This window comes from Chiroxiphia lanceolata, chromosome 29 (genome assembly GCF_009829145.1).
Source record: "Chiroxiphia lanceolata isolate bChiLan1 chromosome 29, bChiLan1.pri, whole genome shotgun sequence".
Classification (NCBI taxonomy): domain Eukaryota; kingdom Metazoa; phylum Chordata; class Aves; order Passeriformes; family Pipridae; genus Chiroxiphia; species Chiroxiphia lanceolata.
This window is the reverse complement of record NC_045665.1, coordinates 2,357,411-2,371,626: the sequence shown is the minus strand read 5'-3', so window position 1 is coordinate 2,371,626 and position 14,216 is coordinate 2,357,411. Positions and strand designations below refer to the sequence as shown.

Here is a 14,216-nt window from a genome sequence, read left to right as displayed (position 1 = left end):
AGTTTCATGTACTCTGGTGCTTTGGGTTTAGAATTTCAGCCATAACCCCTTGAGGAAATAGCTGCATTTGCTCTGGACTCATTACAAATAACTCCTCTCACCGAGGATCTGAATTAGAAAGACAAAAAGTCCTAGGGCCCATGGGCACTAAAAGCCCCTCCTGTGTGGAAGAGGGAAGGCATGCTGGCATCCCAGGGATGACCAGCACAGCCACAATTCTTGTTCTGCCAACACAAGAGTTTCTCTCAGCAGCATTTAATTCTTACAGAAATTTAGACCAGGGCCTTGCTCAGGGCAGGGATCCAGGGATCCTGTCACATCCATTCAACAACTCTTGGATGATCTTTCAAGTAAATTCTCCCAAGAACTCACCTGGTCTCCAAACCAAAGCACCAGTGCACCAGGTTCCCTCCAGCTCCCACAGCCAATTCTGCACTCTGGAACAGTCCAGACTACCCCTCACTGGTCCCTTCTCACCCTACACAGAACAGCATTTCTTCAATTTCTGTCTGGAAATCCAAGCAAGGGATACCCAGCAGGCTGTCCCCTGCCCTCTAGTTAGTCTGGGCACAGCCTCAGCCTCCTGAACACAGAACTCAATTTAGCACAATGCTCCAGTTAAGGTCCTTTTAAACGTTGCCCTGTCAGTCCAGTCCCCAAAAACCGCTCTGGCTGCAGCTGAAGCTAAAGATGATTCCCTGGCAAACAGAGACAGGGCCTTTGTGTCCCCTGGCCAGGGCTGTGTCCTGCCCAGCATGTTAATGCCTCAGCACCCCCTGGGAACCATCCGGAGCAAGCCCAGCTGCTCACAGGGTTGCCTGTGGAGATGCTCCCAAGCGGGAAAGCACGAGATCCACAATCCCACTGCGAGGCTCCAATCCCGGAGCCCTTTTCCCTGTGCCACAACACCAGCCCCAGCTGGCAGCTCCCCTGGCAAAGTCCTTAGCGTTCGCTTCTTAAATTCACCCCGGGGTGGGAGCGACGCAAAGCCGAGGAAGGGGGGGGTGTTCTGAATACAAACCCGGGGGGGGGGAGCTCTGGATACAAACCCGGGGGGGGGGGAGCTCGGGATACAAACCCGGGGGGGGGAGCTCTGGATACAAACCCGGGGGGGGAGCTCTGGATACAAACCCCGGGGGGGGGGAGCTCTGGATACAAACCCGGGGGGGGGGGGAGCTCTGGATACAAACCCGGGGGGGGGGGAGCTCTGGATACAAACCCGGGGGGGGAACTGTGGATACAAACCCGGGGGGGGGAACTGTGGATATAAACCCCGGGGGGGAGGGGGAACTGAGGATATAAACCCCCCGGGGGGGAGGGGGAACTGAGGATATAAACCCCGGGGGGGGGGGGGACTGAGGATATAAACCCCGGGGGGGGGGGGAACTGTGGATATAAACGCCGGGGGGGGGAACTGTGGATATAAACCCCCGGGGGGGGGGAACGGTGGATATAAACCCCGGGGGGGGGGGAAACTGTGGATATAAACCCCGGAGGGGGAAACTGTGGATATAAACCCCGGAGGGGGAAACTGTGGAAATAAACCCCCGGAGGGGGAAACTGTGGATATAAACCTCGGGGGGAGAATTCTGGATACAAACCCGGGGGGAAGAAAGGATCCGGCCCCAGCCTCGCCGAGAACCCGCAACCCCCCGGAGCAGCTGTCGCTCAGTAACCACTGCGGCACAGACACTTCCTTCTCCAGCACCCCCAGCCCTGCACTCAGGAGTCCCTCCCCACGCTCCTACCCCCCGTGCGAAAGGCCCCAGCTCTGGCCACTTCGTCTACAAAAGCTCGGCCATGCGAACAGGAGCAGAGCTGGGCCTGGGGACCCCGCTCAAGGTCACTGCGCGGGCCACACTCGTCCCCAGCCCCCTGTCCCGGGGGTGTCCCCGCCTGGCCCGGGGCGGCTTCGCTCCCGCAGCCCGGGGGGTTCCAGCCCCTATCCTGGGGCTCCTTCAGAGTCGAGGGGGTCTCGCAGTACCCAGCCCCGCCCACACCACCGCGCCCCCCCGCTCTTCCCTGTGCCCCCCCGTTCCCCACCTGCAGCTCCGCCGTCCCTCCCCACAGCCCCCCCCGCACCCCCTCGGGGCCTCGTTCAAGCCGCCGCCGCCGCCACCACCCACGCCGGCCCCGCACCGGGCAGAGCCACCACGGTCAGACGGCTCTCCCCCGCTCCGCAGGCCCGGCTCCACCGCCCCCTCACCTTCGGCAGCGGGCGGGACCCCCCGCTCGACCGCCAGCACGGCCCGCTCCGGCCTCGTCGCCCCATGGCCGCCCTCCGGCCGGAAGTGACCGGTGGCGTCAGCGCCCGGGCGCCGCCGCCATCTTGGGCAAGGGCTGAGGCCGCGCCGGAAGTGCCGTATGCCGCGCCCGCAGTAAAGATGGCGGCGCCGCCCCAGGAGGTGGGAGGGGTGGGCAGGGAGGGGACGCGCGCGCCTTAAAGGGACCGCGCCCAATTCACTGCTCTTAAGGGGCCAGCGACTGTCAGCCTGCTGCGCGTGGGACCTGTGCTTCCTGGGGGGAATTCTGGAAGGGCCGGAGGCACAGCGGCAACAGGGGACAACAGCAGGGATGCACGCACAGGGAGGGAGCGGTGGGCAGGTGTAAGAGAGCCCCCCCCCTTCCTCATGTTGTTGCTCCTCATTTCACCCCTTATTTCACGTGCCCACCTCGCATACCTGCACACGCATCCCACATGCTCTGCACACGCATGTGCACATGTGTGCATGTGTGTCACGCCCTGCACGTGCCTGAGCTGCACGTGAACACGTGTCCCCCCCATGCACACCGTGTTGCCCTCGAACACGCCTCGCACATCCCCTCGCACATCCCCCCACGTTTCCCGAAAGGCCTGGGCTGGCGCTGCCCCCGGTGCTCCTCCCTCCCCAGACCCAGCAGTGCCATACGTTGAGTTTTCCCTTTTTTAATAAAAAAAGCAAAGGGCAGGAAAATTTACAGCTGGTTTGGCTTAGAAAGGGCGGATCAAAGGCGTCGGAAAGGGGTGGGCAGCTGGGGAGGACTGAGGGGGCTCCACTGCCCCAGGGCCATGCAGTGTCCGGGAAGGGGTCTGGCAGTGCAGGGTGGGTGCCCGGGGGGTCGGCCCATGGAGCCTGGCAGGCTCAGCCTTCCCTGTGTTGAGGTTTTAATGGATCCTGGGGGTATTTCCCTGGGTGACACCAGTGACAGCATCTGCCATGTCCATCCATCCATCCCCACCCCACATCCTGGCCCCACAGCCACGTTCCTTCTCTGTGCCATGTCCTTTCCCTGTCCCCCTGACCTGCCCTTGCCCCCTGCCCTCTCCTTGCCCCATCCTGCCCCCTGCCTGCTCCTAGGGCCCACCCCACCCCCTGTCCCAGCATGTCACCTTATGTTAAAACACGTGTATTAAATAAAAAAAAACAAAAACAAAACCCAACCCAAAACAAAAACAACCCCCCACCCCCCCAAAAAACATCAAAACCCCTTCACATTCACATCCCCTCCCTCCCACCCTCCCCAGGGTGTCCCTGACAGTGTCACGCCGTGTCTGCCCCGGCACGTGGATCCGGTTGTTGTCCACGTCGATGTCCCCATCGAGTTGGAGGCAGCAAGCGTGGGAACCTTCATCCTCCTCCTCCTCCTCAGAGGCAGCTCCGGGCGCCGGGGGCTCTCCGGTGCCCCCATTGAGGGGCACCTTCTCCCGGTGGCGGGACGGGGGGCTGTGGGGAGCACTGCAGCCCCGCACCTTGCTGCGGGGCCTTGAGCTGATCACAGTAGGCAAGCAGGGCCAGGCAGGCAGCTGCGGTCACTGTCACCACCAGCAGCACCGTCACCGTCACAAACTGCGACCAGTATGACATGGGGGTGCCAATGGTCGAGGACCCCCAGGCCAGCTCCTCCTCATCCAGCCCATCCCCCAAGGCTGCCCCAGCAGAGCCTTTGAGCTGATAGTGAGCCACAGTCCAGGTGTAGCCGTTCTCCGTGGCCTGGCACTTGTAGATGCCGGCTGTCCCCGGCTGCATGATGACCACCAGCGTGTGGTCAGGCAGCTGCATCGTGTCTTTCTGGGCACTACTGGGCTGCTGCCAGCTGTAGGTGGCCAGTGCAGAATGGCAGGGGCACAGCAGGTGGACGATGGTGTTCGGCTGGGGGTTGAGCACTGTGGGTGTTGAGAGTGGGGTGAGGCAGAGCACCTTGTGTGACCCATCCCACCCCATGTGCCCCATCTCACCCTGTGTGACCCATCCCACCCCATGGGCCCAATCCCACTCTCTGTGCTCCGTCCCACTCCACGTGCCCCATCCCACCCATGTGACCCATCCCACTCTGTGTGATTCGTTCCATCCCATGTGCCCCATCCCATTCTGTGTGCCTCATCCCAACCCATGTGCCCCACCCCACCACACTCCCATACTCAACCCTGTATGGTGGGATCCTCTGGTGCCCCCCAGGCCCGGGGCATGGCCACACTCCTCCCGCGGTGGCATGTGGTAGCCGGGCTCCCCGTCTCGATGTCCTGCAGCCACATGCTCCTGCGGCCGGTAGAGCGGGGTCAGCACCCCAGTCCCCTCTGCATCCCCCTTCCCATCCTCATCCTGGTGCTCACCTGTCCTCAGTGGCCATGGGGGTGGGCTGGCAGGAGCCCTCGGGGCTATGCCAGGCACAGTAGGGGTCCCGTGCCAGCACACACTCGGCGCAGCTCCGGTGCAGGCTGCAGTTGGCCAGTGGGACCTGGAGGACACCTCTGGAGTAGCCCACATAGAGGGTGCCCTGTGGAGAGAGAGGTGTGTGGCTGAGCCACCCCCCAGCCCCCATGCCAGTGTTGGGGTGGCTGTTGGGTGGTCCCATTTCTTACCTTCCCTGGAGCCAGCAGCAGGTTCTTCACCGGCTCTGGTGTCCGGAAGAGCTCGATGCTCTCCACGATGTGAGGACCCTCGGGCAGCTCCACTGCCTTGTGCAGGAGACCCTTCGCTGTGGGGTACAGGGGACATCACTGGGGCTTTGGAGCCAAGGGCAGGATCAGAGGGGTGGCCCTGTGTGCACCCCCCCATAAACCCACCTGTGGCCAGGAACAGGACGCGGTAGGTGGTCCCTGAGATGCCACGAGTCTCATCCACTGCGATGCGCGTGTAGGTGACATCTGACTTCACCAGGAGTGGCCTCCCCTGGATGGGTGACACCTTCTCATCCATCAGGAAATGGTCTTTCATGAAGGTGAGGGCTTTGTCTGAGGAGGGAGCCACGGAGCACTGCAGGGAGAGAGGGGTCAGTGCTCTGAAACTGAGGGGAAACTGAGGGGAGGGTGTGCTGTGTCACAGCGCTACCCTGTGCCAGCATCCTGCTTGCAGTGCGAGCACCCTGGGCAAACTGTGACAGACAAACCCCTTCCCTTGGGGACCAGCATTGTTCCTGGGAGGGTCCAGTCCCCCAAGGTGGGCAGCACTCACGCTGCCAGGCCGGGGGCTCATGTCAGGGCCACTGTAGACAGTCCAACGGGAGCTCTCCTTGTTCAGCTCCTTGTACTTGCCCTCGAAGACCTTCTCCAGATCCTTCTGGCTGTAGGCACAGACGGCGGCGCTGCCCGCCCTGCCTGCCTGCCTGTGGGGACATCCAGGTGGGCACCAGGAGGCTGCAGGACTCCGGGCACCCGTCACACCCCTGGGCACTCACCACTGCGAGGTGAAGACGGCGTAGAAGTCGGCGCCGCCACCATGGTGGGGCAGGGCGAAGGCGTGGTGGATGACATTGAAGGGGAAGTGGCCGGGCTCGGAGCACACAAGCTGTGCCTTCAGGAATGTCGTCCACTTCTTCTGCAACACCTTGTCCCCCCCCACATCACTCTGTGGGAGTCAGAGGGTGCTCAGCAACAGGAGCTGGATACCCCAATTTATCCCCTGTCATTGTCCCCCATCATTGTGCCCTGTCTTCGTACCTTGTCATCATCCCCCATCACTGTACCCTCCATGGTTCCTGTCATATTTATGATCCCCCATCATCATCCCCTGTCATTGTCCCCCATCATCGTCCAACTGTTGTCCCTCATCATCATCATCTCCATCACTGTCCATGTCATTGTCCCCTGTCATCACGCCCCATCATTGTGCCCCCATCATTCCCCACCATCACCCCTCATCATTGTCCCCTGTCATTTTCCCCCATCATCATCATCTTCCCCCATCTCTGTACCCCCATTGTCCCCTGTCATTGTTCCCTGCCATCACCCCTGCACCCACCTTGCAGACACGGGCCACCCGCGGCACCAGGAGCCGCTCGAAGAAGTCGAACTCTTCGGCTGTCTCCTCGAAGAAGAAGTAGACCTTGTCGTCCCCAGGAATGCTGAAGGAGGCCACGAAGGCAGCGTCGTCTACAGGCATAGCCAGGGCAGGTGGGTGAGGAGCTGGGGTCGAGGGGGCTGCAGGCACCCCCGGCACAGGTGTGTCCTTCCCAGGACCAACCCTCTGCTCACCCGAGAGCCAGCGCAGGAAGGCGTCTGTCTTGAGCAGGGTGCGGGTGCCCAGTGAGCGGGAGATGATGGGCTCGTTGCCCTGGAAGTTGTTCATGGTGCCAGTGTAGAGCTCACCATCTGCTCAGGGACAGGGCAGAGGGGTGAGCCATGGTGGGGACACTGTCACCCTCCGCTCCATCCCAGGGGTGTGCCCACCCATGGGGCCACTGGCCCGTACTCACCCACCAGCAGGGCCGTGTAGTTGTGCTGGGGGTCAAAGGGGCACTGGCCCTTCCCATCCAGGAAGGGTTGTCCTTTGCCGCTGGACACCAATGTGAAGTTCTCCAGGTGCTGTGGGAAGGGGAGAAAAATCAGCCAAAGGAGCAAAAACAACCCCAAATCTGCAGGGAATGGATGTGGAATCCCTTGCAGACATGGGGTGGCCTGTGTCTTCAAGGTGGGTCCAGGGATGATGACAGGGGACAATGGGGGATACCCAGCTCCTGTCACCTTTCCCCACTTTCCTGTTGGGGAGTGATGGTCCCCATCACATCCTCAGCCAGAGGGAAACTGAGGCAGGGACAGGGAGTCTGGGGTCACCTGAGGGGACCAGAACCCAAAATCAGAGTTTCCCTGCCAGGGGAAGAGTCACTGGCAGCTGAGTGAGAATCACTGGGTGCTCCTTTATGGAACACAAAGATGCCCCTTGTGGGGGGTCACCCAGCACTCCCCATCCCGGGGACACCTCATGATGTAATTCACTCCTGGGGCTGTATTTTGTGGGTCCTCAACAAACACAACCTGCCCAGAGACCCCCCCCCAGGCCCTGTCCTGGGAGGGACACTCACAATGTAGGTGCATGCAGGGCTGAAGGCATAGGTCCCACAGACGTAGAGGTGGGTCTGGTTCAGGGCCACCAGGACTCGGATGAAGTTGAAGCACTCGGTCTGGGGGGGAAGAGCACAGTGGGGGGCTGAGCACCCCAGCAGCTCCGTGGGACCCCCTGAGCCCCCACAGAGCCATCTCACCTCTTGGCTCTTCTTCTTAAAAGCACACTCAGAGGTTTTCTCAGCCGTGGGTCCCCACATTATCTGCAAAGGGAATGGAAACGGTCCTGGGCTGTTGAGCCCAGCCCCAGTAGGGGAACTGAGGGAGGAGGGGAACCCCTCCGCTTCCTCGAAAGTGACAGCTGCTCACCGAGGCTCTTGCATGGATGCTGCCGGGGGTGACAGTGAGGGCCAGCACCCGGTCACGTGCCCCCACATACAGCTCCTCCTCACTCTCATCCAGGAGGAAGATGTCATAGTGCGAGACGTTGTCCTGGCTGAAGTGGGTGAGGGTCCGTCGTGGGTCCTCTGGCAGGAACAAAGGGGGTGATGGGGCCAGGGGGACACACACACACCTCCCACGCCCACCATCACCCCCAGGCGGATGTGGTAGCAGCTGCCACCATGGCTTGTGTCACCTCTAGTGGAGGAAACGGGGTGCAGTGCTTGCCCCGCAGCTCCCACATCACAGTCTCCACTTCCTACATCCAGGTTCCCACCTCCCCCTGCCCTCTCCAGGTCCTGCTGCAAGAGCTGGATGTCTCAGACCCCAGAAATGGGGTGCATTTTCCCCCAGGCTGTGCCTGTGATGCTTTGGGGCCAAAGCCAAGGGCAGTGCTCCATTTGGGGGATGCACTGCCCCAGGATGCCAGCCTGGGCGGGGGTCACAAGCCCCCTGGGTGCCCCCAGACACAGACAGGGACTGCAGCTTCTCATTTACCCCCACCAGGCACCAAAATGGGGGGGATTTTGTAATTCTGATCATGGCTGTGTGGGAAATGGGAAGTGACAGCTGGAAGGGCACGGCCCCGCCATGGGGCACAGACCCTCCTGCTGCCCAACCATCACCACCTGCCTTTCAGCTGGACACACTGTGCCTTTTCCCTTCCAGAGGCACCTTTTCCTCTCCTAAGGGTGACCCTGAGCAGACTCTGAGTGCCAAGTGAGTGACAAAATGGCTCTGCTGGGTCTGGCACCCTGGGGTGAGTCCTCAACTCCTGCTCCCACAGTTGCTGGGGCGCCAACCAGCCTAATCAGATCCCCTCACCCACTGCATCACCTGTGGCCACTGGCACAGTCCCCAGCCCCACATGGGGGTGAGGAGAGGGGTGATAAGGCTGTGATGGAGAGCAGCCACAGCTTCTGATGCTGGATACTCAATCCTGTGGATGGACACTCCCCCAGGCCAATGTTGTGTGTCCCCCCTCCCCAGCTGTCCCAGCCCTTCCCAGCCCTCCCCCTCCTCCCCAGTGTCCTACTCACCGCTGGGGAAGGTGATGCGGGGCAGGGGCTCGGTGCAGAGCATGGCAGCCGGCACCACCACCCCACAGAGCAGGCGGAGGGCGGTGGGCATGGCGGGGGGCGGCAGGGATGTGCCCCGAGAGGGTCCCAGCACCATCCCTGTGGGGAGGGAGAGGGTGAGGGCACGCGCTGCTGGGCTGCGCGTCACCTCGAACCAGCGGAAACAAGACGGGGAAGCAGCACCCGGAACAGAGGGGGAGGATGGGGGGGCGCCTCAGTGCCTCGAGCCTCGTGTGGCCCCCCAGTACGGGTAAGAACTTCCCACTGCCGCACCAGTACAGTCAGAGATGTCCCCTTGCCCTATGGGGCTCCTGCACCAGGACCGCCCACACAGGGGTGTCCAGATGCTCTGGCCTTTGCCCCCGCAGAGCCCCACGGTGCCCATCCCTGTCAGGGGTTCCTCTGTCCTGCTCCGTCATTGGCCAGAGGATCCACAAAAAGGAGTGGGGAATACACGGGGTACCCCCCTGTTGCAGCTCTTTCTGCAGCTCGCAGCAGAAGCGATGGGGAAAGAGCTGCATCTCAAGAACCTCACAGCCCCCAGGACCCCTTGCTCATGGCCACTGTGTGCCCAGTGAGCAGCATTACCTCTCCGGCGGGCGCCAGCAGAGCTGCTCACCTCCACCCCTGGCGCACCGGCACCCGGCGGGAGCCTGAGCCCTGGGGGCTGCGGGCACAGGACCCCCGCGGGCCCATGTCCCGCATCCAGCTGAAATGTGGTCCCGCTGCTGGATCCCCAGCGCGGCTCGTGCTGGGCTCGCTGTAGCCCAGCCCAGCCCCACGTGGCCCCGCCGGGACTGCGGGAACCTGAAAGTCCTGCTGGAAGAGGACGAGCCTCGGCAGGCTGGGGCAGCGGGTGCCTGCGCCCGCCTCCCCGGCCTCACAACCCCCGCGGGGACGGCAGCGAAGCCTGGTGGAGGCAGCTGGGATGGGAACTCGGGGTGCTCTGCTCCTCCAGCTACGTGCCCAGTGGGTGGCAGGGGGTAAATGGGGTGCCCAGATGCCTGGGTTCACTTCCTACTTTGGGAAAATCTTTGGGGTGAGCAAAGTAATGGCATTTTTCCTGTGGACTGTGAAGACCTGACAGTGGGCCTGAGCATCACCCCGAAAAACAGCCCCCCAGGGCTGAGTATTGCTCCCCACAAACTGCCCCCTGGGGCCAAGCATCACCCCCACAAGTAGCCCCCCAGGGCTGAGCATTACCCCCATAAACAGCCCCAGGGACCAGGAATCCATTGCCCCCACGAACAGCTCCATGGGGCTATTACCCCCACAAACAGCTTGCCAACGCCTGAGCACTGCTCCCCAAACAATCCCTTGGGGCCAAGCATTGCCCCCACAGACCGTCACCCCAGGCCCAAGCATTTCCCCCACAAAGCTCCTGCAGCTGTCCCAGGAACCTGTCTCTCTGGGGTCTCCATCCTCCACCCCAGGCTGCAGGCAAGAAACCCACCAAAGCCAAATCCCTGGGGTCCCCTGAACAGCACAGCCACACCTGAGGCACCGCAATGTCCTTCTCCGGCCGAGGTTGAGGAGCATCCTGCCCTGTTGGGGCCTCCTTACCTGCCTCCCCCGGTGCCCACACCGGCCCGCCGGGACACGGAGCCCCGGGAGGGCAGTGCTGTCCCCACCACCTTGCTTGGCTGGGACAGAAGCTCCTTGTGAGCACAGAAAGTAGGTTACTCTGCCCCGGATTTCCCACTTGGCGAAGGGCTGGCTGAGGGACGGGGCTGCACGGAGCCTTGGACTGGCTGCATTGTTTTGCCCTGGGCCAGAGCCATCGGGGCCGCAGAGGGGGAGGAGGGAGTGGGAAAGGGAGCAAAGGCTCATCGGTAAGGCTGAAAGCTCGGGGAGGGGACTGGGGAAACACCAGTGTTCTCCCCAGTGTTCCCCAGCACAAGCCAGTGCTGACAGGATGTGAGGCAGGAGCAGCCTCAAGGCTGCTCCGTCAGACTGGGGAGCCGGAATCCCTTCATAGCCCTGTCCCTCCTCTTTTCTGGGTTCCCTGGCCACAGTGGTCTGGGGATGTTGTCATTACAGACTCCCCGTATGGGATTTGGCACATGGGAGCAAGTGTCACCAAGGGCCTCTCAACACTGGGGTGGTTTATTTTACCTGTCATTCTTACAGGCTGACCACGGCCGTGGCTCTGCGAATCTCAGCCCTGCTTGGATCTCCTCTTGGAGGATTCCCTGTAAGCCAGGGGCAGAGCAGGCCCAGCCCATGTGCTCAGCAAGGTGAGCTGTGACAGTGTGGGCAGCTGTGCAGCTGGTGGCACTGATCTCCTGGCTGCCCAGACCTTCTTGATGCCTCAGTTTCTCACAGCAGGGTCCTTCTCTCCTGCTGGTCTCCAATTCCCTGCCCATGTCACCTCCCAGGAGCATCCCTGTGGCATGGGGGCTGGTGCAGAGATGCTCCCAACACCCAGAAGGGGCTGGGACAGCTCAGCTTGGAGGAGGCTCCTTTGATCCACCCCCCTCCCAGATCTGGAGCAGGGTGTGTGTGTTTAGGGAGATGGAAAGCAAGGGAGGAGGAGGGGTGGACTAGAGACATGAGAAGATGAAAGGGAGGAATCTGGGGGCTGAGAGTGCAAGAGGAGATGGGAGAGGATTCATGGGGGGGGTGATACAAAGGGTGGGGAGAGCTGGGGGGGGGTGCAGGTTAGAGAGAGAAGGATGCACAGGAAGGAGCTGGGGGTAGAGGGGGTGTGAAGGTGTTAACAGGACCTGGGGGAGGCGGAGAGGGGAGTGTAGAAGGGATGTGAGGGCAGAGTGCAGGGGAGTCCGGGGCGATGCGAGGGGGGGCGGGGGACTCTCTCCAGGGCCAGGATCTCAGCCCCTTTGTCGCTGTCTGGCAGCATCAGCCCTGGGGGTCCCCAAAGCCCAGCCCCTTTATGGCCACTGCCCCCGCCCCGCTCGGCCCCCCGCCCCTGTGGAGCCCCCCCGGACACCCCCGGCCGCCCCGGCCGCCCCCGGCCCCGGTCCCGGTGCGGAGGTACCGACCTGCGGCGGGCGGGCGGGAGCAGCATCCCCCGGCCCCGCATCCGGCTCACGTCGCCATGGCTACGGCAGTACCTCGGCCGGACGCGGCCCCCCCGCGCCGACAGACCGACGGACACCCAGACAGACAGACACGGGGCTGCAGAGCTCGAGCCCGCCCCGCACCGACAGAGCGACGCACACCCCGACAGACGAACCCCACGCCCCGTGTGGGCAGGGTGGGTGCCCACCGGCACACGCGTGGGCACCCCCCTCACCACCCTAGGCGCACCACTGACACCCTCATCCTCTCGAGGTGCAGGGACATGCCTCCGCCCCCACACGTGTCCCATCCAACCCCTCTCCTGACACACTCCTGTACCACCATAACTACATTGGGGCCCTTCATCCCAGTTTTGCTCTCTGCTATCGGCAACAAGTCTCTGCACCCCCATCTCAACACCTCCAGATCCACACCCCATCTCTGCGCCCCCATCTTTGCACCCCATGCCAGCACTCCGATATCCACATCCTGTCCCTGTAACCCCACTCTTGTCTCAGCCCCCCCATTCCCACTCACCCATCCCAGACAAGTGCTGCTGGCTCTGGCTTCCTGCACTACCTGCCTTTGGGGTGTCCCAGAAGGGGGTTTGTGGCACAGCAGTGGCACCAGGCCTCCAGTGTGTCCCCCCCCGACAGCACCCACAAATTTTGGTTGATGACGCTTCTTCCCTTGGAACTTCCCTTTCCAGGAAATCTGACCCTGCTGGTGCCAGCAGATCCTACTTCTGCTTTGGAACTTGCCCCCTTCTCCTTCCCAGGAGGGTGAGAGCGGGGTGCCCCGAGCCCCAAAAGAGGATCCTCAGCCCCCACTTCCCCCCTCTGCAGCCACCGTCCCGACACGACTCCGCAAGTGACTGTGCCCCCAGTCCCCACTGCACAAGCACACACGAGGCACTGGGAGGTGTCAGTCTCTGCACAAGCTGGGGTGCAGTACCAGCACCTCAAAACCAGTAAGCCTGGAACAGGTCCATCGATGGGGGTACCTGCCCTGCTGGGGATGGGGAGCAGAGCCAAGTGCCCCCCCAGTGGCTCCTTGGTTCCCATGGTGTTCAGGAGGTTGGAGCCTTTCCCAGGGAGCTGTAAGGAGCTTGTGCCTCGTGCCTGCCAGCGCTGGAGGCTTATCTGGAGCCTGCTGTAGGGACCCCTTCCACCTCACAGCTGAGCCACAGGCCCCAAGACCTCCCTGGTCCCCTCAGGGTGCCCTATGGGGGTCCCACAACATGCAGCACCTTGGGGTGCAGCCTCAGGGAGTGGCAGCAGGCACAAGCTCAAATCTTAACTCCCTTTTGGGATTAGTGGGGCAGCCTGACCTTAATCCCCCCGGGTACGCAGGGGCCTGGAGGGGCCGGCATGGGGCTGGTGGGGCCCCCCGTACTTGCTTGTCCATGCCCTGGCTGGTAAACTGGTGACTGCCAGACACTGGGGTCAGTCCCAGCTCTACCCCATCCCAGTGATTGCTCCAAGGCTCCCTGTGCTAGATTTTCCCCAAAAAACCTGGCGGTCCTCAGTGTGTACCCAAACCCGGGTGCTCCCACCCGACCACGCACCCCAGGGCACCTCTGCAGAGACTGCGACACTCAGTGCACAAGTGAGCAAGGCCAGGCCATGGCTCCTGCTCTAGGTTCCCATCTGCCTCCTGGCAGACTCTGGGAGAACCTGGAGCAGGGCTCAGCCCCATGGGACAACAAGAGGAGCAGGAGAAACCCCACATTGACTCAGTGCTTTTGCTGGAATGGGGCTGGCAGTGCTTTTGCTGGAATGGGGCTGGAGCTCTGTCACGGGCTCTGTCACAGTCCCCATAGGGGTGTGTGAGGTCTCTGTGGGCTGTACATGCTCCCCATGGGGCTGTGCAAGGTCCCTGTGGGGTGTGTATGGTCCCCATGTGGCTTTGTAAGCTCCCCATAGTGGGTGTATCATCCCCATGGGGCTCTGCAGTGTCCCTGAGGGTCTGTGCAGGGACCCCACAGGTCTCCAGCTCAGCCCTTCCCCAGTGTGACCCAGCCCAGGGGTGTCGGGACACTGGGGTCCCGTGGGGGCGCGGGAAGGACCCAGGGCATTATTTCCTTGTTGCATTTCCCCATGGCAGTTTCTGTGTCTCCCGGCTTGTCTCCTCCTGACAGCATGGCCAGGCAGCAGCATAAGGTCCCAGTTTCTCCGTGGGGCTTCTCCCTGCCATTTCAGTACCTGCTATTTTTGGCACAACCTCATAACTTTTGGGGCCTGGCAGTGCCAGGCTAAGAGCTGGGATGGATCTCCATGGAGGGGAAGGGCTGCAGCATTCTGGGGGTACCTGCCCCAGGCATGTACCTGAGCTGGCAGAGACGGGGAGCCAACGGGGTACAGGCAGGGGGCCAGTGTGCCCCCTGCCAACCTGTGAGAACCTGCCTCTGAGAACTC

The 14,216-nt window shown here is 62.3% G+C and overlaps 1 protein-coding gene across 1 annotated transcript; it reads right to left on the bottom strand.

Annotated features, from left to right (window-relative positions):
* Nucleotides 1-3,515: 3,515 nt before the first annotated feature.
* Nucleotides 3,516-12,454, bottom strand: SEMA4A (semaphorin 4A). The gene is made up of 15 exons (XM_032713015.1): nt 12,337-12,454; nt 8,740-8,877; nt 7,628-7,785; nt 7,459-7,521; nt 7,279-7,377; nt 6,673-6,781; nt 6,452-6,568; nt 6,219-6,349; nt 5,656-5,825; nt 5,433-5,583; nt 5,045-5,234; nt 4,841-4,956; nt 4,592-4,755; nt 4,405-4,517; nt 3,516-4,144 (listed from the first exon to the last, which is right to left on the bottom strand). The coding sequence occupies exons 1-15, from the start codon at nt 12,338-12,340 to the stop codon at nt 3,627-3,629; spliced, it is 2,241 nt and encodes a 746-aa protein (XP_032568906.1). The 5' UTR covers nt 12,341-12,454; the 3' UTR covers nt 3,516-3,626.
* Nucleotides 12,455-14,216: the final 1,762 nt, after the last annotated feature.